This window comes from Bos taurus, chromosome 5 (assembly GCF_002263795.3).
Source record: "Bos taurus isolate L1 Dominette 01449 registration number 42190680 breed Hereford chromosome 5, ARS-UCD2.0, whole genome shotgun sequence".
Classification (NCBI taxonomy): domain Eukaryota; kingdom Metazoa; phylum Chordata; class Mammalia; order Artiodactyla; family Bovidae; genus Bos; species Bos taurus.
In genome coordinates, this window is record NC_037332.1 from 77,480,952 (window position 1) to 77,507,040 (window position 26,089).

General features: G+C 35.1%; 1 protein-coding gene across 5 annotated transcripts in view; it reads right to left on the reverse strand.

The window, feature by feature from the left end:
• Positions 1 to 565: 565 nt before the first annotated feature.
• BICD1 (BICD cargo adaptor 1) overlaps positions 566 to 26,089 on the reverse strand; it is a 250,617-nt gene continuing 225,093 nt past the window's right edge. For 3 of the 5 annotated variants that reach the window (XR_009494605.1, XR_003034813.2, XM_005206892.4), the window contains one exon: positions 566 to 6,554. Coding sequence is in view for 3 of the 5 variants with exons in the window: in XM_005206892.4 (XP_005206949.1) it covers positions 6,549 to 6,554 (6 nt within the window). In the remaining 2 variants the exon portion in view is untranslated. Of the gene's footprint in view, positions 6,555 to 10,294; positions 10,371 to 18,959; positions 18,969 to 26,089 lie in introns of all 5 variants that reach the window. The other 2 variants (XM_024992572.2, XM_003586100.6) reach the window with 2 other exon arrangements.

Below are 26,089 nucleotides of genomic sequence, written 5' to 3' on the forward strand. Positions count from 1 at the left end.
TCCAGGGGATCTTTTCAACTCAGGGACTGAACCCAGGTCTCCTGCACTGCAGGCAGATTCTTTACTGTCTGAGTCACCAGGGAAGCCCCAAATATCTGGAGAAGGAGTTACTAAATTAACCTTCCTTAAAGTTTTGGGATCTGCTGTTTCTTCATATGAAAGAGAACAAAGCATTGTCTCCCAAAATAAAGTATACAAACTTCATTCTTCTTTCATTAAAAGAATATTTCCTTTCTTAGGAATAGGCATTTCCTTCATGTTGGTATGTTTCTAATCTAAGTCAGCTAAGCATATCCTCCTGTCAAAATAACCTTAGAAAAGATTACAAGTAGGAGTGATGATATTAAGAAAAAGAGAAAATGGATAAAGTTGATACACATTTCTTAATAAGAATGTGTAGAAATGTCAAGGCAAAGCATTCAGTTTTTAGTTTGAATAAGTGCTCACTTTGAGTAAATATATAAATCATAGAAATTCATAATGTTTTTTTCTTTTTTTGTAAGTACAAATCAATATAAAATACAGAAAAACTGCTCAGACTGATAAAAATGTAGCATAGATGAAATGAATGAAAGATAACCAGTTTATTTACTAGAAAGAGTTATACATTAAACCATATTCAGTTGGCAACATAAACCAAGATAAAAGAATTGATGTATTGGCCTCAGTTATCTTCTTAGCACTGTAGTGCCTTTTCCAACCATTGAGTGCATGATCAAATACAAATACAAGCACATATTGTATGGATTCTCCCGTGAGACAGTCACTTAGGATTGTCAACAACAAAAACCTTTAAAAGGACAAGCAAAAATGAATTCATAAAATAACTGTTTGGATTTAAACACATTTGTCTTCAAGAACAAGTTTCCTTTGAAATTCGAATTTTAAAAAATAATTAGCTACTAAAGAGTTTCTTAGGTCAGATTTTTAGTCATGTTTTCATATGGTATCATTATTCAGTGGAAACACTTTACATCATTTAACACTGAAAGGGATAATAAAATTGCAATTAAATGCAGGATCATTACAACAATAATCATACAGTATACAAATCAGGGTTGGTCATACATTACACAAGTGTTAATACTGGGAAGAAATACAATGCCAGAATTATGTATGGTTCATCACATATGCATATTCATGCAAATAAAAACACTGTGTAGATTACCAAGATGTCATAAAATATTTTCAAGGAATTGTTTAATCAATGCTAACAGTCAAACCATTGAGCTAAAAACTGTGACAATAATATTAAAATCATTTACTTCCTCTAAGATTTGGTGCACAATCATATCTCTGAAGTCAAACAACAAAACAATTCATTCTTTGTCTCCATTATCATCAAATAATGATTTGTCAACAAAATGGTGACATTTCTGTTTATAGTTCTCTGATCTTTGTTTTAAAATGACTTTTTAAAGAGAAAAACAGTCACACTAGAAAGCATCAGATTTACTTCTCAGTGTTTTCATTAGAGAACCATAACAATAATTCTGACAGAAAAAAAAGTTTAAAATGTATTCTCAACCAAAGTTCTACAGCAATTAAACTTCAATCACGGAAATAATCTGGCTCTGCAGTTTGTCCAGGCTTCGGTTTAAATAGGGCAAATTTTAAATAACTCCAGAGGAAAGGGATAAAAATACACTGAGGAATAGAGCCATGCATTTCAATATGGGAAGGAGACCAGATACAGGTTAACAATCTCCTTACGTTCCTAACGAGAGGTCACAAGAGAAATAAGACTTTCTATAGTGTTTGTATTATGAATATGGGAAAGCTTACATGATGTGAAATATCTCATGCAACATTTTACACAGTAGACTTCTATGCACTCACATCCTTACACTAAAGGCAGTTAATTGCTGCTCTTCTTTGTAAGCAGAATATTATTTCTGGAAAATTCTTGATTGGGGAATATATCTTAATACTGAATATTTTTTTAAGTTATTCTTTGAGTAAGAAGGACAAAAGAGATGTTTAGATGACATTTTTCAGATGTAAACAAAAAAGAATCAGGATACATATACCACATACTGTGGTAGTTAATGGCATTTAAATAAAGATGAATTAAATTACAGATACAATTCATGTGGGGGCATTATTACAAACAATTATTATGGAAAAGATCACTCGGGAGTTAGATTGGTCTTGTATGTCCACAGAAATTGATTTTAAAGTAAAAACTTGTTAATCAGTATCAGCATTGATCATGCTTTCTATCACATCTCCAATTTAATAGCTTTTTGAAGAATTATATTCTCTTTACTGAAAACATGTTGTAAATTTTTTGCAATCTTAAATATAAGGACTATTTAAAATCACTCTAGTTTATAAATTTAAAAAAAAACATGGAGGGAGGGCAAATTTTTAAAATTTATCCTAAGAGTTCCTTTTGAGTCTAGTTCTTCTTTATGATATTAATGCAGTGGCCTCCATGGGTTGAATCAGCACAGTTCCTTGGTAGAAATCCATCAGCTTCCCATGGTGTGTCTTTCTGAGATACAGATTATGTTTTTTGGCTGGTTAATTATAATTTGCCATTCTTAACCCAGTAGAAAATATATTTCATGTCTTCCTTTTCATATTTTATAATTTCCAATTGAGAATTATAAGGACTTTATTTAAAGCAGAATATCAGAAAATGTCCACATTTGTAGTTGATTTATTTGAGTGATGTTTCATGCTTGTTTGAAACAGAAAGACTATCAATACAGGAGCATTTTCTAAAGCATGGGAAAAGCAAATATTTTAAATTGAAGATTCTTTTAAGAAAAGATAAAATTTGAGAGGCATTTGTTCCCCTGAGGGGTTGCATACCTATTTCTGAAATATTCCTGAGGACATTTGTTTTTTTAGACTCTGACAATTGAGGCTTTTTTATAGTAAAATTACTACATTCTTTAAAGATATTATGAAATATAGCTGGAAGGAAAAATAACACCAACAACTTTGTTTTGTTTTTCACCAAATGTTTTGGAAAAATTAAGATTGCTATCCTATTAAGGGACAAAATATTTCAAGTCTAACCAGTATAACTTTAATGTACTTTTTAAGTTTTAAATAAAAGCAGCAAAAAATTGTGGAATCCCAGAATTATCACACATTATCATAAGATATCTTGCCACAAAACTTAATCCTTACTAGACAATCAATAATATTTAATTCTCAACCAATAATATTTAATTCTTAAAAAACAAATCTTCCTTATGAATATCAATTTCACTGACAAATTTCCCACTGTTAAAAATCTCTTTCCCAGAGTGAATATAAATGCTTCACAGTGATGATTGTTTTTCTTATTCTAGACTTAGTAGTAGCCATAGTGGGTGCCTATCCCTTATTAACTTTTCTTGAAGATCACTACGTACCTCTTCTTCTTTAAGCTAACGTATAATCTTTATAAATAGGTCTTTTCTTAATTATTTAATAACTTTCCATTTTCTCCACGTCCTCCAAATTCTTCTTATTGAAACAGAACTGGATATGAAAAAAGGATCTGATGAATCATGAATTGATTGGAAAGATTAATTCTAGGGTCCTGTATACCCCTGTGCACCCAGACCAAAGGCAATTTATTGCTCCTTTTTATTTTTTTACCTAGGAAAAATTCTCAATAGGAAAGCATTTCTGAATTCTAGTCTTTCCAGTATGGTAATTGTGCTTACTTTTTAAAGTCTTGCTAGTTATTTTTAATCTTTGCCCACTGTGTTTGTAATAATTAGCCAGTGTTTTCATTATAGTTCTATAGTTGATTTTTCTACCCCAAGTCTGTCTTCAAGTAGCCTTACTGAGATTCATTCTTTTTTTATTTTCACTAGTTCTTCAGTTTTCCAATTTCCTTTTAAATCCTGATGTTTACAGGTACTGATTTTTATCAATGCTACACATATTTGGTCATTTTAAATGCCTATAAACAAATATAGATATGGCTCAGTTTAAACTATACTAAGTGATGCCACAATTTAAATACATGGAATTCTCTTAGGGACTATTATCTATTTTTGTGCTGAAAATGAGAAATTTATTTCCAAATTTCTATATCTTTTTGGCAAAATTTGCTAAAATTAATATTTTTATAGAATTGCTATTTCAAAACAAGCATTTCCCACTCTATTAATATAATGAATTGAAACTAAACTAGTATGTAATAGGATTAATGATAAACTTTTATTGGAAGAAATAAATGTTTTGTCTATGACCCAGCTTTTCAGCTGGTCACAAATACAGAGTGGGGAAGCACGAATGCCCTGTAGTTACACACAGACGATACTTACTGCTGAATTCCCTGTACCACCAATGAAACTGAGGAGGCAAAATAGGAAAATGTTCTGAGGTACTTTTTAAAAAGGCATATTTTCCCCCAGGCACAGTTTTTATTAAAAGTCAACTTAGCAGCTATGCCACTTTTCAGGTCCAAACACATGATACTTGAAAAAAAAAAGCAGGGGTAGGGGTTGGGGAGCTTCCTTTAATTGAACTCTAATAAATCCATGCTGTCTCACTAAAACTAGTACCAGGCAGATACAACACCAACAAAATAAAGAAAATGTTTAGGAACAGCAAGTCAGTGCAGGTGGAAAGAGCAAAAGGTTAGGTTGCCATGATCAGGGCTTTATGAAGATTTGTTTCTTTTCCCATATTTTAACCTGAATCTCTATTTGGATAAAGATTTTCAGCTACTGCAAGTTGCATAATAAATGACACTGTTGAAAATAGCACACATGTAAGGAACTCAAAATCTCTTGGTGGCTTTGGTAATAGTGACCTCTACTTAAAAGGTGTATGACTGATAGAGCTCCTGCTCTGTGCTTTAAGACTTGCCGACTGGCTGGCACCTTTGATGGGTCACCCTACCAGTGCTCCGATACCTCCACGCAGTCAGCTGAGTGACTCCTACTGGGTCATCATTATTAAAGCCCTGCATTGTTAACTATCTTTTGTTAACAGTGAGGATTGCTTTTGTTTTAAAGAGAAGTTACAGATATCATTACAGGAAAAGGTCAAACCATTATGGATTTAAACAAGTTAAGGCTACCTGACTAGACAAGGAATCAGGGCTAGGAGCAGGTGTGTGGGCAGCACTTGATATAAGGAGCCCAAGAGTATTAGACCTTTCAGCTCAATTAGCTGTTTTCCTTGTTTGTCAGATTATGTGCAAAATAAATTTTGCTGTGAAAATCCACTGCCTTAAATTAAGTCATAAAAGTTACCCAGCAGAATCTGTAAATTAACTAGGAACATGAAGTATCTCAATATAATATAATGATTGTAGGCACCTGAGTGTTTGTCAAAAGTAGACAATGAGCTAAGGTTTATTACCTCTTGTTTTTTTGGCAAGGAAGATTCATTATGAGAAAAACTAACAACAACAGAACATACAATTTTAATCAAAATTTGAACACTTTCTGGGTAAGTTAATTAACCAAAGGCTAAGTTACATCTGTATATGTATATATTTCCCATTTATACTTGATATCTTATAGCAGGAAAGACTCCTAATAGGACCCTGAATTTGGGAGAAGTAAAAAAAAAATTCTGGTCATTAAATAAACACACCATTTTTTCCCATCATGTTATTTAGCCTTCTTTAACGTTATTACATACGCTCACACACACACACAAAGGAGCAGCACCAGTGCGTCTACTTATCTGCCGTTAAAAAAAATTAAAGATGCCGTCAAAAGTTGAATAAGTCAATGAACCATAACATAGTCTCTTTTTCAGATTTACTTAATAACGTCCAATGACGAATTCGAGTTAAAAAACAAAACAAAAACAACCCAGCGGTCAATGAGCTACTGATTAGAAAGTAAGTGCATAAACAGTATCAGTGTAGCAGCAAAATACAGTTATTGTTAACATTCCGATGCACCTCGTTTATCATTTTGTGCAAGAAAAATGACCAGTCTGGCCAATTCCAGATTTCAAACTAAATTAAAACTCATACTTAATTGAGCATATTATGCATATCTTAAAATAAATGATGTTCACCTCTCACAGAAATGATTTTTACAGACATATATATGTGGCAAGTAAAGTACAAAATAAATATCAATGACCAAAAAATTAGAATTAACTTCTATAGCTGAAATTGAAGTATAAGGAAAGATGATTTTACAATATATGTATTTTACATTGTCTTAGGTCTCTCTTATGCTATCGAGGTAAAGCCAGCCATCTGAGATACATATTTCCTGTTTCATTTTATTTTGATTTAATTTAACTGTAGCCATTTGATTACAGAAGTTTATCTGTGATTTAGAGAAACCATAAAGCATTTTGCTACACTGGAGTCTGTGCTTTGTGTTATTCTTCCCAACTTCCTCTTATCTTCCAAAATGATGGCCATTAATGCAATCAAACATCTAACCAACGAGAAGAAACCAGCCGCTGGATCTTGGGCAGTATCCTGTGTATGGCTACGAAATGTTCACCACAAGTGTTTGTCCGCGGGAGATGAAGACTAGGGGTAAGGAGGCTTGGAGAGACAGTGGAGAGGGGCGCACTGCGAGCTGGAATGTGGCTGCTCATCAGGCAGAGCTACGTCAGGACTGCAAATGAGAAACAAGCATGTCAGCGAGAGACAGATTAGCAAGGGGCTATGCACAATGGTAACGGTTCGACAGACATTATTTTCACAGGAATTTTGCACAGAAAATGGCCTAAATCTAAAGCATGCCAGGACAACTGTAGATTTAAAAAAAAAAAAAAAAGCCCCCCAGAAGAAAAATGAAACATGTTAGGGAAACAACATATGAACTCCTTCCCGCCAGTCACTGTTTTCAATTTCTGCACCCAGTCATTCCCCTAGGTCTCTGGGTTAGTTGCAAGATTAGTTCTTTTCAAAATTTAATGATTATATAGCAATTACCTGGGAGTGATTCTGATACAATAGGTCTGAGGTGGGACCTGAGAAACTGCATTTCTAACAAGGTCCTGGGGACATGGACCTACTGAACCAAGGCTTCTGAGGATTCCACAGTTCTCAAGTAGATCCAGATTCAGTAGAACTAATTTGCCTGTGGAAGTCTAATTTGCTGTAAGGGTTCCCTCTACCTGTTTTAGCTTGGTGGTATAAAGATGACTGAAGAGTAACTATATGATGCATATGGTTGTTCCCACATGACCACTTCTGAGAGCCTCTAGTTTAAATGAACACAGAAATGCTCAGGCTCATCAACGGCTTGATGAATAATATTGCAGCATAAGGATGCAAAATCATTGAATTTTCTAAGGTAATATTACAAATACATTTGGGTTCAGAACTTTTAAAATGTGACTAATGGGGGAAAATCACATTATGGGGAATTTTTTCAATTGAAAAAGACTGGCATTTTTCTAAAACTTTGCTTTTTTCCTTTATACTTTGGAACTCAGTACCACAGAATAATTTCTGCCAGGAGTGTTATTTGAGAAAGCTATTCTAGGTTTATTATTGTTATTTATTAACTTAATCATAAAGCTAATATAATCATTCAAGTCATTAAAAATTAGCATTAACAGTTTTTATCTTTGCTTTTTCATGTATATCTCTTGAGTTTTAATACAAAATCATAATTATGTACAATACTACTCTACTTCGGGTCTCTCTCCCAAAAATCTTTGAACTCTTATAAATGTAGTTTAAATGGAGATATACTCTTCTGCACTTGTTAGGATAACCAGTGATAAAAACGATTTTTCTTATCTATTTTTAAAATGTGGTAAGTAAACATGGGAGAGCTAGAGGTTCAACATGAGGACTAAGAAAATACTGCATGGCAGGATGTTTCCCCCATCCTCAGATGACCTGGAAATAGAAAGGCAGACTTTCCCATGGACCTGAGTTTCTTTCTGTTAAGTTTGCATGATCTAAAACAAGCTTCTTTTTAGGGAAGGAAACATATTATTCAGCATAAGTTATGGCAAGTAGCATAAGGTGGTCACATCATACAAGAGGGATAAGTGTTTGAAGACCCATGGAGTTCAATAATCTTCTGTATAAAGGAAGGCAAGCATTTCTGTTTGACCTGGTGAGGTGTATAGTGGCAGCGACTTCCCCAGTGTATCATACGGTAAAGCGTCTGCCTACAATACGGGAGACTAGGGTTCAATCCCTGGGTTGGGAAGATCTCCTAAAGAAAGAAGTGGCAACCCACTCCAGTATTCTTGCCTGGAAAATCCCTGGTAGGCTACAGTCCATGGGGTGGCAAAGAGTCGGACACGACTGAGCAACTTCACATTCACACACAGGTTACAGCTCACTTGGCCCAACACATTATGTTGTTCATGATAATTAAAATTCTTTTTCATTATTTCTGATTTCTTAAAGTGACAGGTTACAAATATTTCATATTATACTATTACTATTTTTAACTTGCACAAAATATAATTGTACTGTGTATTTTATGTGACAGAGGCATATTTTTGGCTTACAGATTAAGGAATCACTTCTTGAATATAAATACTGTATTTGATAAATTCTAATCAAATAATTTAATCATAATAATCATAATCACTTAATCATAATAAGTTCTAATCATTTAGTCAAACTGGTTCTCAAAAAAAAGAAAAAGAAGCAAGGTGAAGTAAAATTAAACTTAGAAAGATTCCTCATTAGCCTTTCCATTTCTTATCTAACTGAAACACTTAAAACAGTAGCTTTCTCCACTCTGCCCAAGCAAGTTAGAGAGATTATGAGAGATTGCAGATTTCTGTCTTGAGAAATGGTTAGGTACTAAGACTGGTTAGTAGTAATTAAAGATATTGAGAACACACTGTAGGCCAGGCCTGTGCCTCCCTGAATCCTCCCAATATCCATTCTCTTTCTCACTTTACAAGTAAAGAAATGGAATCTTAGCCAGCAAAAGCAACTTCCAAGATTACACAGCCAGTAGGTATTAGAAGTGGGAACCAAACCCAGATAATGTGACTGCAGAATTCATTCACTCACTGAACTTCTGTCGTGCTCCTGGCACTACCCCAGCCTTGGGTGGGGTGAAGGTGCTTTTCGGAGAACGACTAAGTTTAGAGCCCATGTTCTTCTGCCTTACAAACAGAGAATCCCACTGAGGTGGATTTGAACATTTATAATTATATTCAGTTACTTAGTAATTGAAATTGCTCTACAGTTGGCTGCTGTTATTAAATAGCATTTGTATGTTAGTGAAGAACTTTCCTGAAGTAAAAACCTTGTTGCTGGAAGGGGTGGGAACAGCAGGCCGAGACATCAGTTGGAAGACACTGGCTTGGGGCCTATTTAATCACATACTTTCTCCTGCTAACTTGATGTTCCACTTAAATAGCTGGCTGCCCAACTGCCTCAGAGACCGAGTCACACTGGGGCTTTGGCTGCTGCTGCTTGTGGAAAGCATCTGCAGCTCTCAGCTCTAACCCTTGACCAACATGCAGCCTGCTACTGATGTCTACTCCTCAGACACACATGGAAGTACGTCTGGGCCTGCCCTTACTCAAAAGAAGCCTTGCTCTGGGAGAAGAGCAACAGTCATATTAAAATAAGGAGAGAACAACAAGCAGGCTATAAAAGCCACAGCCAGATTATAAAAACTAGATACCATCAGAGGCAAATAACTGGAGATGAAGGATTTCAAGAAAATGTTTAGGTCTTGATGGGGTGCTCTGATGCTTGTGTCAAAGTTCGGCCATGAAATTTACCATGAAAGTAAATTCATGATGTATTTGCAATGCTTTCATTGGAATAGAAATTGTTTAGCTTACTCTCCAGGTTACCATCCAGGGAGTCTGTAGATTTGCCTTTAAAATTGTTTAGTGAATCTTACATAAAGGCACTATCACTGAAAATATTCTTTTTTGAATGCCAATTACAAGGTTCTCTTCATCTTTCGATTTCAGTTTCACTGAGAGTACTGAGTGGACAGAAAACGGAAACACTTTCGTAAAGTTGTCTTGGAACAGACATTAGATATGCTTTATACTTTCCTAATTGTTTGCCTGAGTAATATATTCTAAAGCAAAAGACAAACAACTCAAGGTTTTATGTTTTGAAAGGTAATGAAACCCTGGACTAATCCAAGGATTTACTCACAGAAGGAAGCTGAAGGCAGCCTGTAGTCTACCTGTTAGTGACCAGTAAAATAAATTCTAGCTCTCTTGTATTTTCAGTGGGCACATGTAAACTTCAGGAATCCAATGTGTGTTTGTATAGTCCATGTTTGAAATAAAATGTGGCAAGTATAATTATATATAAGAAGTCATCATGTGGGAAAGGAGAGCTTGGGGTCTGTGGAACTGACATGTGGCTGGGTGGGAAAGTAAGGACGTCTGAATTTACCTGACAGCTGGGCAGTCTTGCCTCCCGGCTAGTTGTGAGCACTGTGGCGGTACGGAGGCAGCAGGCTGCTGACAATCTATAAGAAACTGATAAATTAGACATGTATACAGAGATGGCAGAGCAACGTGTTAGTAACAGTAACTTAGGCAGTTGCCTGAGAGATTTAGTGAGGAATGTGTAGTCACACAGAAACATCTGAATTAAGCTTTTTTCCCTTGAATGATGCCAATAGAGAAGACAAGGCTTTTTCCTTAATTAAACACAGTATTTAAAAATTAGTGAAAAAAAATTAGTAGTGAAATTTCTCAAGTACATTAGGACATACACAGCCATTCATATTTGATGCTTGGTTACATCTAAAAATAAAAGATGTATTAACATAATGAAAGATCCTCAAGTTCTAAACTTGAACATGGTGGTAGTTACTTGCTTAGCATTTAGATTTGCTATTCCAAAATGTTTTATATTCAGATAGCTGACTTTGTATTTGGACACACAGGTATATCGAGAAAAGCATGCAATACACACTTTTCTATGATTAACAGAAGGATATCTGAGAAGAAAATTAGCTTCACAGTTTTCTGAAAATAGATTTTATTTACCAAAAGTAAGACTTGTTAGTTAGAAGTCTTAGAATGTTTATTTTATTATATTAAGTTGTTAGTTACTTGGATTGATGGAGAAAGCTAATCTGAATGATAAGTCTTTTATTTTTGTCTTCTGAAAATCACATAACTCACATTAGGTTGACAAATCACTAGCTGTTAAAAGTTCATTCTTTAGCTGATCAGTTATGTTACTTATCTACTCCAAGAAAGACTGTGTTCTGAAATAATCAAAGAGCAGTCTGTTTGCTGATGTACTATAATCACCTGCTAAGCTAGTTAGAAATGCATACATTATATTTCTGCAAAAAGATTTTGCAGAAAAAGTTCAAATTAGAACAAAAACTTTCAATTATTTTTAATTGCAGAATTTCTTCTTACTAATTGCTTAGACTATGTATCTTTCCCTATATGTTATATAGGTAATAGTTAAGCCAAATTAATTACAAATTCTGGATTTAAAGTCTTGAATTAATGAGCTTTTACTGAAATTTACATTCAAAGGCTTGAATCTAAGCACTACTTGTTCTAAAGTCAATATATTCTCTATTACAACAAAACTTGCTTGTATAACTCGGAAATATCAAAATTCATGATGCTTTTATAGAAGACATTGCAAATACACTAAATGTCTGTGATGGAAAGTAGAAAATAAGATAGGCTTGATTTAAATTCATTCAAGAGAACATCACTGAAGAGAGAGGACCTTTTCATAAACTGGTCTTGGTTCCAGAGTAACTTATTAATTACTGTTTTTTAATAGGGAGTATATCTGATTAGTTGAGTAGCTGTTGTTCAGATTATCATACTCAGTAAAAGTCTTTCAAATATAACAAATATTTCCATTTTCTTAGCTTTGGCAAATTCTTTTCATTTTTTTAAGTCTTTGTTTTTCCATTTTGCAGCTTGATTAGCTCAATGATTCCCTTTTGTAGAAACTCAGGAGTCTTAAAGGATGAATTCCTTTATGCGCTTTTCATTTTTTTCAATAGCCATGATAAAGGATAATTTTAGACAAAGTTGTACAAATTTAGACAACTATTTTAATCTCGCCAGCAGACCTAAGTTAAACAGATGTATGCTGCCCTCTTATGTTACATTTGAGTAAAGGCAATAAACAAATACGAACACTTGGGAGTCTAGCTTGCTTTTTCCTATTGCCAGCTCTTCATCTGTGGAATGGCAAGCCTCAGAATTAGAGTTTTTAAATGGTTTAAATTCTATCTCTTATTTCTGTAAGATTTTCCTTTTTTTTTTTTTGGTTAATACAGTCACAGACTTTTGTTCATTTGAAATATACTTTGTGATGAAATTCAGAAAACAGGCAAGCAGGACCACAATGCACCCTCTTAATGAACTGTTTGATATGTGGTGGATATTTCTTACATTTGTAGTGAATATAAGTTTTCCCCTCTTTAGAAATTATATTGCCTCCAGCTAATTATTATTTTGCATTTATTATTTACAAGTACTTAGCTAAGTGTTATACTTAAAGAATTAAAAACAAATTCCATAGATAAGGTGGTAAAAGATTTTAAAAAGAAATCTGAAAAATAATTAATTGCTCTGACTCAATTGTCTTCTGAATTCCTCTTCTGTGATCAACAATCCTCCAGTCGTGGACTCTGCTAACCCAGTTGAACAGCAATGTGTGTTTAGCATGTACTTTGAAAATGAAAGGGGAGGTTGCGAGGTTGAGAAAATCCCTTCCAGCTACGAGATGCTGTGGGCTTTACATGATCTCATGTGTTCTTTGTAGGTTCTACTCTGGTAGACCTATTCACAAAGGAACTAGGCCTCACCTCATTGCTTTTGAGGGCACAGAAGATTAGAATTATGTGATTTAAGGAGGAGGAGTCTCAGAACATCGCAAGTCACTGCTGTCATCGGGGGCCACCAGAATTTGTTTCAACCATTCAGCAATTTAGTTACTAAACTCCCATTGTGTGTCTGCAACTGTTAGGTGGTAGAGATAAAAGGAAAACAGAAGATATGGTCCCTGGTCAATTGAGAAAGACAAGCACATTCAACAAACAAAATAAAGTGTCATGATGACGATGATGATGATGAGATGGAGTGGTGGTGGCAGCACCTGGTAGTACTCATTCATTGCCTACCATGCACCAGGCACTGTGTGGGCGCTTAATATGTGTGCTCTCCCTTAACCGTGTTTTATTAACCACAATTTGTGGATTACAAAACGGGGAGAAACAGGTTAAATAACTTGCCAAAGTTCACTAAGAGGTGGAGCTGGAATTTGAATCCAGGATTGAATGATCCAAGGGCTGAGTTATATTTTGAGACACTTCATTGCATTGTTCCCCATGATAGGGAAAAGTTGGGCTCTCAGAGCAGAAACAATTCACTAATCTAAGTAGTCAGGAAATGCTTCTTAGAGGTTGTGATATCTAGGTTGTACACCTAGAAAAGAAATTAGTTAAAGAATTTAGCAACTATAAGCTGTTTATGGCCTCTACTAATAGTAATACAATATTTTACAAAATTAAAGTGTTTACTTGAAATGCCCAGAATTTGATAACACTGAACATTTACATTATAAGGCTATAGGCCTGAGAAATGTCACAAAACTGAAGAGATTGTTAGTGCCTCAAGGGTAGAGATGAATAAGGGATATTATTGTTTAACACGTCTATATGTCCTGATATACATATGAACTTATTTGACATTCCTCCATAAACAAAGCCTCCAGTAGAAAGGAAGATAGAAAAGGGGAGAAGGAAGGAAGGAAATTATTTCATGAATCAGTATGATGTTACTTCTCCTAGGAACTGTATATAAGTTTTAAATCTTAGCAACACTCTGCAGTTGTTATTTTCACTATTCCTATCATGAGGAAAGTAAGTATTTTTGATCTATGGGACTATATTGAAATCTCTTATCTACTGAGAACTATTTTTTCTTTACATTTTTCATGATCTCTACCACCAAAAACAAATACAGAACTTGGCATCATGGTAGGTTCTCCACAAACATTCATTGATTTAGTTAATACATGACCACCTGCTAGGAAGCGGCTGAGCAAAGATATAGATTTTTCTGATGTTAAGGCTTATTTTCTACTCACTACTCTGGTTGTCTCTCTGATTGATGCCAGCTACCTCTATACTCACTACTCTGGTTGTCTCTCTGATTGATGCCAGCTACCTCTAGAAATACCTCTAGATACCTCTGGCATCACCGATTCAATGGACATGAACTTGGGCAAACTCTGGGAGAGGGTGAGAGAAAGGGAAGCCTGGCATGCTGCAGTCCATGGGGTTGCGAAGAGTTGGACACGACTTGGCAACTGAACACCACCAACCTCTAGAAAATATCAGACCCATATTGCCAAAGAAACATAAGAACTTCATTAGACAATTGACAGTAATTTGAAGGCAGCTAGTTACCTCAAAAACACAAAGAAAGATAAAAGGTACAAGAATGAGGATAATATCTAGTTTCTATAAAGAGGTGGCTGAAAGTGGGGAATTTCATTGGCAGGAAGGAAAGTCTTGTCATATGGTTTTCCTTGAGGTATCTACCATTTTTAAACTCTTTCATGCAGTTTAGAACACCAACCAATTTTCTAAAAGTCAATACCTTTGGGAGTCCATGAGCCCACTGACTGTTTGGGAGGGCCTCTCGACGAAGGAGGCTAGGAACACCTCTATGTTTTCGGCCCCATGTGTGCCTCAGATGGCAGTGAGAGGAGTTGGTAAGGACATTGTGCAGCTTCAGGGGTGGCTTCCTACAGCCAGGATATTCTGATGGGGGCAGAGCAGCAGCTGCTTGTGGCTGGCAGTTTCCTACAGAATGGCCTGCACTCCAGTGCCTGGTTTTCCTGACTTGAGAATTAATGCATCCTTGCTATTTCATGAGGTATTTTCAATACCACATCTCCTTCCCTCATGACCATACACTGTGTCAGATGCTTCATACTTTCCCCTGGAATGATTTCTATCTCCTGAGTTTTCCTCAGGCTAAATAATTCAAGTTCTTCCTCAGAGGACATAACCTCCCATACCCTCCTCTTTGCTCTCTGACCATGCTCCAGGTTGTGTACAATCTTCTAAAACTGAGGTGCTCAGAGAGGAAACCATGCACAGTAAGATGTAACAGCTTGACTGGCGTGGCAGCATCCTGCCTCACCTGAGACATTCTGATTCTATTTAAAAACAAAACAAAACAGAAGCCTGCATGACATTTTTTGGGCAGCAACATCAGACTGCCAACTTCACATGAGCTTACTTTGTTTGAAGATGGTGCTGTCAGGTCATACCTCCTCCATTCTGTACTTACAGTGTCAGGAATTCCAATGCAATATTTTATATACTTTTAACTTTATGTTAATTTCTAATAAGTTTTACTTCTTCCTACCTGGTGCATCTCTTAGGTCCTATTCTGTCATCTACCATATCAACTTCCTCTTCCTTTTATTTTTCCTCTCAAGTTAGAAAATGTGACAGTCATGACCTTGATTCTTCTCAACTCTAAGCAGGTGAAAGGTTGAAATAAATATTTTTTAATTCAAGGAAACTCACAGGAAAAGATATACACAAGCACAAATTCTAAATGAAAATCCATACTCCAATTTCAGCTGACTTTCTTTTTAGCAAAAATCAAAGTAGAGTGAAGTTAAAGTGATCAAATCAGTCCTGGAGAAAACAAAATTGATGATAGAATGTGAAATTTGAGTTGGTAGAAAATACAAATTTTTATGCATTGTGTACCAAGGTAGAGACATAAAACTTGCATATCGTATGTTTTTAGTCTCCCAACTCAGGAACTCTGAATATTTGTGGATAATAGCACAAAGGTGTTCTTCACAATTAATTACTGATATACTTATGCACATACTCAGCTCTTAAATGAGGGTTTTACACAGTAATCCACGGGACTGGATAATGGGTACATCACAATTTCCTTCCATTGCCCAGCGATGCTTCTGCAGCAATTTTTTTTTATGGTCTCTTTGCCTTCCTCTTTATTCTTTCTCTTCTGTGCTCTTCAACTTTCCTCCGTATCAGCATAAGATGTAGGTCCATCAGAGAGATCTTAATGTTTAGACTCCCTGCTCCACAAACCAGTAGGTGAGGGACATTGAAGAAGTGAATTCAGTCCTAGCCTCAGCTTTTCTGTTAAGTGAGGACATTAAATATCAATCCTGCAGATCAGGTGAGAGGATGTTTGTGAAAGCATGAAGCCCAGGGCCCATGGGTAAGAACTGGTCATCGAATAACACACGAGGGGCCAAAAGGAGAAGTCAAGATGACCTTGAGATTTTCAGTTTCAAGAAACAAAGTCACTGCCATTAAAACAGAAATTAAAAGGCCAAAATAGACCGTATGATAAAATCATTTCAGCAAGTCTTTGCTCCTTTTATTACATTCATCTAAAATGCTCTTTTCTTCTCTTGGACTGTTCAGAACTAACAAGTTTCAGTTTTTACTCCTGACCACCCCAGAAGGAAGTGTCTGCTTCCTCTAAACTCCAATAGTACTTATCTCATTGTCTTCAGCTTTTGAACACTGTTTTCCTTGCAGTGTATCTGAATTCTTCAGTCATGCTATGCAGTTGACAAAGAAGACCCTGCCTTATAATTCTTTGTTTTCCCACAGTCCTTTACTTTGAGAATTTGCATGTGATGCAGAATACCTGCTAATATACTGACTTTGCCTTCCCTAAAGGATCACTAGATTTGTTTATTAGTTACATTATCAATGTCATTGTGTGATGGGTTGACTTAAGAAAGAAAGAGTACAATTTAGACATTCCTGTCATCATCATAACATCCTCCTAACAAAAGGAATAGGAAAGAGAAAATACTCTCCAACAAAGATTTTAATGCTAGTTTAGTGATATTAGGTGATTAATGATTCTTTAATAAATTTTAAGACTTTGATGTATAAATCTTGAAATTATAATTGCTATTATATAAAATAGGTCAAATAACATCGATACTAAATTATTCCTCACTAAATCTATGAAATGAGTAATAGTGTGTTAGTGAATAAACAGAAAAGTAAATGGGAAAAAGCATCAAAATACATTCTTCTTGTAGTAGTAACTTGAACACTTAAGTAGTCCTATGGATGCCTATACACATAAACTGAAAAAACAGACATATTCAGTAGAGAATTTAAGAAAAAATTAAGATAGAAACATTATATAAAGAAAAATAATGAGAGCGTGAGATAGAAACATTTACATGAATATAAACAGTAGATAGGAAAAGTTGAAATACTTTAAAAAATCCAATGATGAACTTAATGGTACATCAGCACTAGTAAAAATGGATAGCTGTGAACAGCTTTTAACATTTTATAATCAAACACATAGAGTTGGCTATCTCATCCCTTTTTGCCAAATATATCACATGAATTTCTCTGGAAGTACCCACAAATAAAACAATTACATAGTTTCCGGCTACTCAGGAGTGTAGTCTACAATTTATGTCACCAGTCACTTCAGCCTTAACTTTACATCAGTGTTTAACACAGCAAATCCCCTTATTTGTTTATACCCTTATTATAGTTAGAGACAATCATTATTCATTAAAAATTTCCAGGGAAAAAAGCAGAATTGTTGAAACACGTAAAAATATTTCAGTATAGACAATGAAAAAATATGATCTTTAAAAACATATGACTCTTTAAAACATCTGGCTCTGCCTTCATATAAATGACAACTGTGCATAGGTTATCATGCTTAGGGGACAAGCATTAAAATTGTCTTCAACAATACAGGATCAGAGCATGATTTGCTAAAGACAGGGAACATTTATAGGCATTTCAGTGATTATAGAGTAGACAAAAACTTTCACACAGCTTTCCACTTGCTGTCCTGAGGAATATCACATGACTAGCTGATAAAACAAAGCAGTATTAATAAATCTATATTTATTTTGAACCTTGAAAAAGAGAAATATAAAAATGCCCTGCGGTATTGTCAACTTTCTGCTTCTGAATAACTTACAATTAAACCATGAGCATGAGCCTATGTAGGAAGACATGGAAGATAAAGGGGAAGAGGGTAATTAAATACAGTGGCACCAAGAGGTAAAAGTACATTTTGCTTCCAGATTCTTACATCAATTAAGTACCTTTTAGAAAATAACTTTGTTCAGAAATGACCTTCTCAAGAACAGTGTCAGCTGGTACAAAGTTAACTCAGGATGGTGTGATGGTCTGTTCTCATTAAACAATCTCAATAACAGCATGTATCAGATGAAGACCATCTATTCCTTTGAAATGTCAGAATTAATTCATCATCAAAAAGAAATGAGAGAAATAAGTTAAACTACAAACAAGAGCCCACTAAAAAATCAAGTGAAAATATATCCCAAACAAGAAAAATATATGAGACACCACTCAGTAAAATGTGTTTGATTTTCTTATTTTATAGTCATTTCAAAAAAATAGGGGTTCTGTATCAACCTAGAGGGGTGGGATGGGGAAGGAGATGGGAGGGAGTTTCAAAAGGGAAGGGATATATGTATACCTATGGCTGATTCATGTTGAGGTTTGACAGAAAACAGCAAAATTCTGTAAAGCAATTATCCTTCAACAAAAAATAAATTAATTAAAAAAAATAACACACACACACAAAAAAATCACACTAGAAAATATTCTGAGAGGTTCAGGGCATCCTCTTCTGTAAAGCAATGGATGAGAAAATTATAGATTTTCACCAATATCAGTTGTTTCTTGGCTTTTTTTTTTTTTTTTTAAGTAAAGAAGAACTACTTATAACATGTAATCCTCCATATTTGAGGAGGGGGACAACCCAGAAACCCCAAAACTAAACCAAAGTTCCTCACAAGAAAATTAAACCATATGTATAACTTGGTTAAAGGAAAAGCAGTATGTTTAAATATTAAATATTTTTAAAACCCAAGTTTACAGAAGGTGCTTATTCAGCTTTCAAAGAAAAGATTAAAGATCTACAATAGCAAGCTTCCTAATGTAAAAGTACTTATTTGTAGAAAATTGAAGCAAAGCTCTTTCAGAAATAAATCTATTAAAGAAAATAAGGTTCACTCAGGTTTATAGCCAACTTACCTCTTTTTGCTTTTGATGTCAAGTAGTGCATAAAAAGAGAAAAAAATTTATGTTTAACTGATTCTCGGATCATAATGGCTTATTCCATAAACACCTACTCAGAGTAAATGACTATACTATACTTTTTGTTTGTTTGTTTTACAGAATCCTACCAATAGTGGTGGAGCTGGGACTTCCTGGAAAGTCAGAATAGGTATTTAAGATGAATTAAACAACATCCACATTGGGTATCTATTCCTACCCTAAATTTCTAATTTCAGTTCTTATGACTCAAACTGATCATAGGCTGATTTTCCATTGTTAATAAGACAAAATCTTAAGTGCGATGAAGAACTAGGAGGTGAAACTCAATTTAGAGCAAAAATGGACTAGATGAACAGCATTGGAGCAGCAAAACATCCTTAACATGAGGAAAGCATATATCCTTAAACTAAAAAATGTACCAATTATATATCCACCAAAAGCAGGTTTCATTAAAACAACTGTCCTGCTCTAAACCATTATCCTGCAAAGTAAATGCATATAATTTCATATAAAATTTTAAATCATATAAATGCAAATATTTGAAGTTATCAAAGTTTCTTTTAAATAATTAGTTTAAGAGTAACAATCTAACCTAGCCCATCTTTCAAGAACATTCACTGACAATGGAGGTTACATGAGAAGCTCAGCTCAGGAAGCAGTCCCCCTAAAGAACACTTGATTTGTGAATTGGACACACTGAAGTGACATAAAAATAATGTATATACCAAAAAAAAAAAGAAAGAAAGAAAAGAAGACATCTATACTCTAGTAATGAGCATAGCCAAAACAAATTTGGCTCTTATATGTACAGTTTACAAAAACTTTAAATTTGTGATATGGAGAGTATACCAATGACTTCTTTTTTGGCTGAGAGGTGACTATGAAATTAATGGTTATATGATATCTTTATAACTTTTCATTTACTTTTTTAGTAAACAATAGAAAGCAATAAACTCAACCGTTTTGTGCTTTTTTTTGTTGTTCTCTCATACCTTTTATGCATAATACACTGGGAAACAGCCAAGAAAACCAAACAAGCATCAGCAGATGGCTAAAGAGAAGGATGTGTGAAAGAAGGCACATACAGCTATGCAAGAGCAAAACAAGAAGGTGGCAGGGTGTTTCACTGTTGTACAACGAATACAGTGCACTGTGAATCTTTCTGGTTGATTAGCTGTATGAGTTCAATGCCTAAGTTCCTTTAAGTAATCTAAATTTAGTAAGTGTAAGGAACTATATTACATAATTTAAAACAAAGGAATAGAAAGTACCAAGTGTAGGCTTTTTGTGAACATCAGAACTGCTTATCGTTTGCACCATGCTCTCAGCCAGAATTAAGCTGCTCCTTCAGACCCTGCCCGACTTGCTCACAGTGGCTCTCAGGGAGCCACTGGAACCAGGTTTAGCGTGCACAAAGGCCACTCCCCAGACTGCTAATGTGCCTCAGAAGAGTCTGATGGCTGCCATGCTGATGAGTACCAGAGAAGGATTTCTCAGTTAAGTCAGTGGCCCTGTAGCCAGTGTAACAATATAGATATATTTTAGAAACAGAATCTCATATGTTTTGGGAAAGAAAGCAAAATGTTACCACTCTTCAAGAATTCAGCATTAATTCTGAATTAATTCTGAATCTCGTGCCTTGTAGACTCAGATTATAACACTTAGACACTTTAAATTGTACCAAAAAAAGTTTGCATTATTAGATAATGGGAATTTTACTTTTTCTTGATGAAAACTACACTATCTGGTACTGAGATATTTTAATATATTAAAAACATGGATTGTACACAATAAGACCCAGTCCCAGTCATGGAAAGAAAATTTGTATTCACTGAATCAGAGAGACTCAGAGTTGAGAGAGCTCCTTCACTATTCCTTCACTGTAGCTGTTCACGTATCCTCATAAATGTAAAGGACAGCCTGCAGTTGTTAATTAAGATTAGCTTTCCTGGGTATCCACTGTGTCTTTTAAAATTATGTTTTCCTTAGTACTTCTTGTAGGTAAAAGACATCCTTTTGAAAACTGCAGTTTGAATATGACATCCCAGGGAATGCTCATAATCAGAGCATTTTTATAATAGAGTGGTTACATGTAGTTACAGTGAGGACAAACAGTAGAATTCAATATCTGATGCCAGCAAGTTGGATTAAATAGTGTGAGGAGCATAGCATAGCTGATGGCCATTTTCCTGGGAATACAATGAGGGGGAGGCCTTACTGGCCATCACAATGGAGTATTGTACATTTTCTTTGCCTATGGAGGGCTTTGGGATCTGAAGGCAGGGCCTGCCAATGGCAGACAGTTATACACATGACTCCCTGGTGCAAAGGATACCAAAGAAACCAAGGGTTAACCCAAGGTAAACCAAGGGTTAACCAAGGGTTAATCAAGTAATTGATTGTAGTCTGGTAGAACAAAAGCTGTTCTCTGATTTACAGGTGAGGAACGTGCATAGTAGAAGGTGGTGAGATAATGTACAGTTTTAATATTCAGTATCTGGACAAGTCTGTCCTTCGGTGGCAGAGGTTGGTCACTTCCGTGAGTCTGCTTGCAGACCTAGGTGCTTATCTCTTTGGAGTTTCCTGCCTGCCTGACGATACTTTGTAGTGAGCCAGAAGTATCATTTGGGCAGGGTCAAGGAGGGATAATCACCTACAATGTCATGGGCCTTCCGTGTGTCTCCCCATTATTCCTCCAGACTTAGCCCCCTTCTGGAGGCTTCTCTCTTCACACCACATGGGTGAATTCTGGCGGACACAAGCATAATGTGATCACTTTTGCCCTAAATATGTAATAATTAGAAATGTCAAATAAGTATATTTTTTTTCACTTAATGGATATATTAGAGAAAGATTGTAGTTATTTTCCCTTGAGGATTTTAATTAAAAATTTTAAATTTCCATGGATTTATTAAAATATTAATAAAACTTAGAAGGCTGTAAAGCATAATTATACTAAAAGACTTATATGACAGTTATATTAAAAGAGTCAACATGGATTGAAAGTATGATCTAATTTAATAGGTACATTCCTATTACAGTGTTGGTTTTCATGTTGATCCTCAGTAATTAAGTTATGCCATCATTTTATCATAACTTATTTTGCTTACGATGCTTAGGTTTTGGATATGCAATCTTTTAAGAATACACAAGTTCTGGATAGTGTACCTGACAGAGGAGGTAGGAGAAGACAAAAACCAAAAATAAAACAAAGATGCTGCTAGAACTGTGATCATCAAATGTTCCGTTCATCATTGCATTATTTATTGAGTGGCTCCAATTTGTACCATGGAATGGTTTACTTAGTATTGTCTTTATCTTCTCTTTTATCCTGGAAATAGGAAAACACATGGAATACACCTTGGAAAAGTCTGATGTGTTTTCAGTCTAAATATGAATTAAATGCTGCCATTTAAAATTGGCAGGAAATATTTTCCAGGCACTCCTTGCTTTGAATAAATAACATAGACTTTTTACAAGCTTGATTACATACACACACACAAATTAAGCTGTTTTTACTATTTCAATAATATTTAAAAGTAGGGTTTCCTAGGATATCTAAACAATAGGAATTAAATTCTTAATGACAAGGACACCTAGTAAACAAAGGAGATGTACAGAGAAGGGTACACAAACATTTAATACGTATCTATTTGAAAGAATATTGCTACCAGAGACAAATAAAGCAGAATCAATTAGTAACAACAAACATTTGTCCCAATATTTCATTTTAAAAGAAAATCAAAACGTGATACCTTAAATCTTATTTGAAAATTAGATGTTAGTGATTAGATTTCAGTGTAGAAATTACATCTAGTTGGAGCCATTGGTAAGTAAGGTCTATAACTGCAATGTCTAATACAGAAGCTACTAGCCAAATCTGGCTATTGGGCACTTGAAATATGGCTAGTTCAGATTGAGATGTGCTGTCAGTGCAAAATACACACTGCATTTCAAAGACTGAGTCAGAAGAACAGATGCAAAATCTCATTAATAATTGCTTCTACTTATTCCATGTTACAATCACAGTATTATGGACATACTGTGTTAAATAAAATATATTATTAAAATTAAGTTTATCTGTTTCTTTTTCCTTTTTCTCACATGGCTACCACATTATTAAAATTGAATAGCTTTGGTCTAGAATGTGAAACATTCTTGTAGCTGTCATTTTATTGTTTGGCAAGATGTATTTCAATTCTACACATAAAGACATTTCAAACTTTCTCAAAGGGTTCAAGCATATCTTCCTTCTCCTCCAGACATCTAGTTAAAAATAAAAAAAAGATGAATAGTAATATGAAAGGAGAAAGAAGCCAAGATAGATTAAGTGAAAAACAATAGTATACATAATGATGTTTGTGGTTGTGCCAATGTTATTGTAATGCATATATAAAATACATATATGTGATTATATATGCATATATTTACATATATTTGCTTGTATATGCGCAGAATGTTTCTGAGAGGATACCCAAGTTTGGCTGGGCACAGTTGTGGCAGAGAAAACTCCTTTCTATTTGTATACTCTTTTGTAATTATACCTTTTCAATTTTGAATAACCATTTTCTATTGAAAAATATACTTGAAAAATATAAAACATAAAATGGAATAAAAGAAAGTAATAAGTAAGGAAAGCCTATGTATTTATACACAGCCTTCTGGTGTGTATTACATGGGTTCATACATTTTTGCTCTGTAAAATGAATATTTTCAGGGAATTCCTTGACAGTCCAGTGGTTAAGACACTGTGCTTCCACTGCAGGGGGCATAGGTTCAATCCCTGGTCAGTGAACTAAGATCCCACATGCTGTGGGGCATGGCCAAAAAAAGTGAGTATTTTCTTATAACTGCCTTGATTTTCAGGCATAATATATTAAAACAACCAAATCAAGAACCTTTAAATGATACATATGCTGCCTAAATTAAACAGTAAGAGAAATGAATAACTCATTTGAAAATTTTCCTAATGCAACTGTTATATAGATCTTTATTACATCACCTACTTTAAACCACATCTGAAATGTACTATATTTCTGTACATGAAGAATTACATGTAGAGATGATAAACCACAATAAAGCTGTATATTTTGAGATAGTGTAGAAAATTTGGATTAATTACCAATTATCCAACAAATTGAGGGCCTACTATGTGCTAGGTACAGTGGAAGATTCTGGGGGTTAAAAGAGACAAGGTTTCTGCCCAAAAGCTTACAGACTTATAAAGGAATTTGTTTTTAATACAAACTTTGTGTTAATCTGTAGTGAGGCATAGAGGGCTAAGCAGCTAATTTGACCCAGTGGAGGCAAGGGATCAGAAAACTTAAAAATTTTGTGCATTTATGCACACAATTTCAAAACTGGTATAAAAGATACATCTAGCTTAAACTCTTTGCAAGAAAAAGAAGGGAAAAAAAAATCCTAAAATTCAAAAATATTTTTATATGAAACTAGTTATCTGGATGAAAATCAAAACATTCAGCTAAACTGGAGGATATTTGAGACTTATTTAAACAATGCAAATACAGAGCTATTTGAGAAAGATGAAGTAATTTCTTATATTTTTCGGTTTTCCATTAGGTATCTGTCATTATGGGCTTCCCTAGTGGCTCAGTGGTAAAGAATCTGCCTGCCAATGCAGGAGACATGGGTTTGATCCCTGGGTCAGGAAGATTCCCTGGAGAAGGAAATGGGAACCCACCCCAGTATTCTTGCCTGGGAGAGTCCCATGGACAGAGGAGTCTGGCAGGCTATAGTTCATGGGGCTGCAAAAGAGTTGAACACAATTTAGCAACTAAACAACAACATCTGTCATCACATAGGTGGACAGAATCTAAAGATGAGATATATTTCTCCAATGACATTCTTTGCACATTCCAACCCAAGACCATTCTATACTGAAAGATTTCTTGCAAAAATGGAATTGCTACTTGAAGAAATACTGAAAGAATTGAAATTCGATGATGTGCACATTTCCACTGTGCAATGAATCGGAGCTAACCCAGAAGAAGAGAGAAAATACTCTTGTAGCATACATGATTCCTTGGTGAAGGAGGCAAGTGAAAAAGCTGGCTTAAAACTCAACATTAAAAAACTATGATCATGGCATCTGGTCCCATCACTTCATGGCAAATAAGAAGGGGGAAAAGTGAGAGCAGTGACAGATTTTCTCTTCTTGGGCTCCAAAACCACTGTGGATGGTGACTGCAGCCATGAAATTAGAAGATGCTTGCTTCTTAGAAGGAAGGCTGTGAAAAACCTAGACAGTGTATTAAAAAGCAAAGACATCACTTCGCCAACAAATGTCCATATAGTCAAAGCTATGGTCTTTTCATTAGTCAAGTACGGATGTGACAATTGGACCATAAAGAGGGCTGAGCACTGAAGAATCGATGCTTTTGAATTGTGGTTCTGGAGAAGACTCTTGAGAGTCCCTCGGACAGCAAGGACATCAAACTAGTCAATTGTAAGGGAAATCAATCCTGAATACTCACTGGAAGGAATAATGCTGAAGCTCCACTACTTTGGCCACCTGATGCAAACAGCTGACTCATTGGACAAGACACTAAAGCTGGGAAAGATTGAAGGCAAAAGGAGAAGAAGGAGGCAGAGGATGAGATGGTTGGATAGCATCACCAATTTAGTGGACATGAACTTGGGTGAATTCTGGGAGATGGTGAGGGACAGGGAGGCCTGGCATGCTGCAGTCCATGGGGCAGTCCATGGGGTCGCAAAGAGTTGGACACAACTTAGGGACTGAACAACAACAACAAGCATAGAAGATTCACTAAAATCTGGAAATCTGAACAAATTTTTGATTGCATATTACATTGGAGCAAGATACAAAAATGTATTTTTAAACATATGGTTGATAATTTTGTGAATTAGCATTTTTAAATTAATTTTTGTTTCAGCAGATTCCAAACTAAGGGCAACACGCTCTAGCATGAGAAAATGCCCAAGCTTTCCTCTGGAGGGAAAACTGCAGAAGCTGTGTTAAAAGCAGATACAACCCTAAAAGGTTACAGGTTTCAACACAATGCTGTTCACTCCTGCTATTTCAAGAAATGAATCCTGTGAACAAAGAAACTATATGGGGAAGTGGA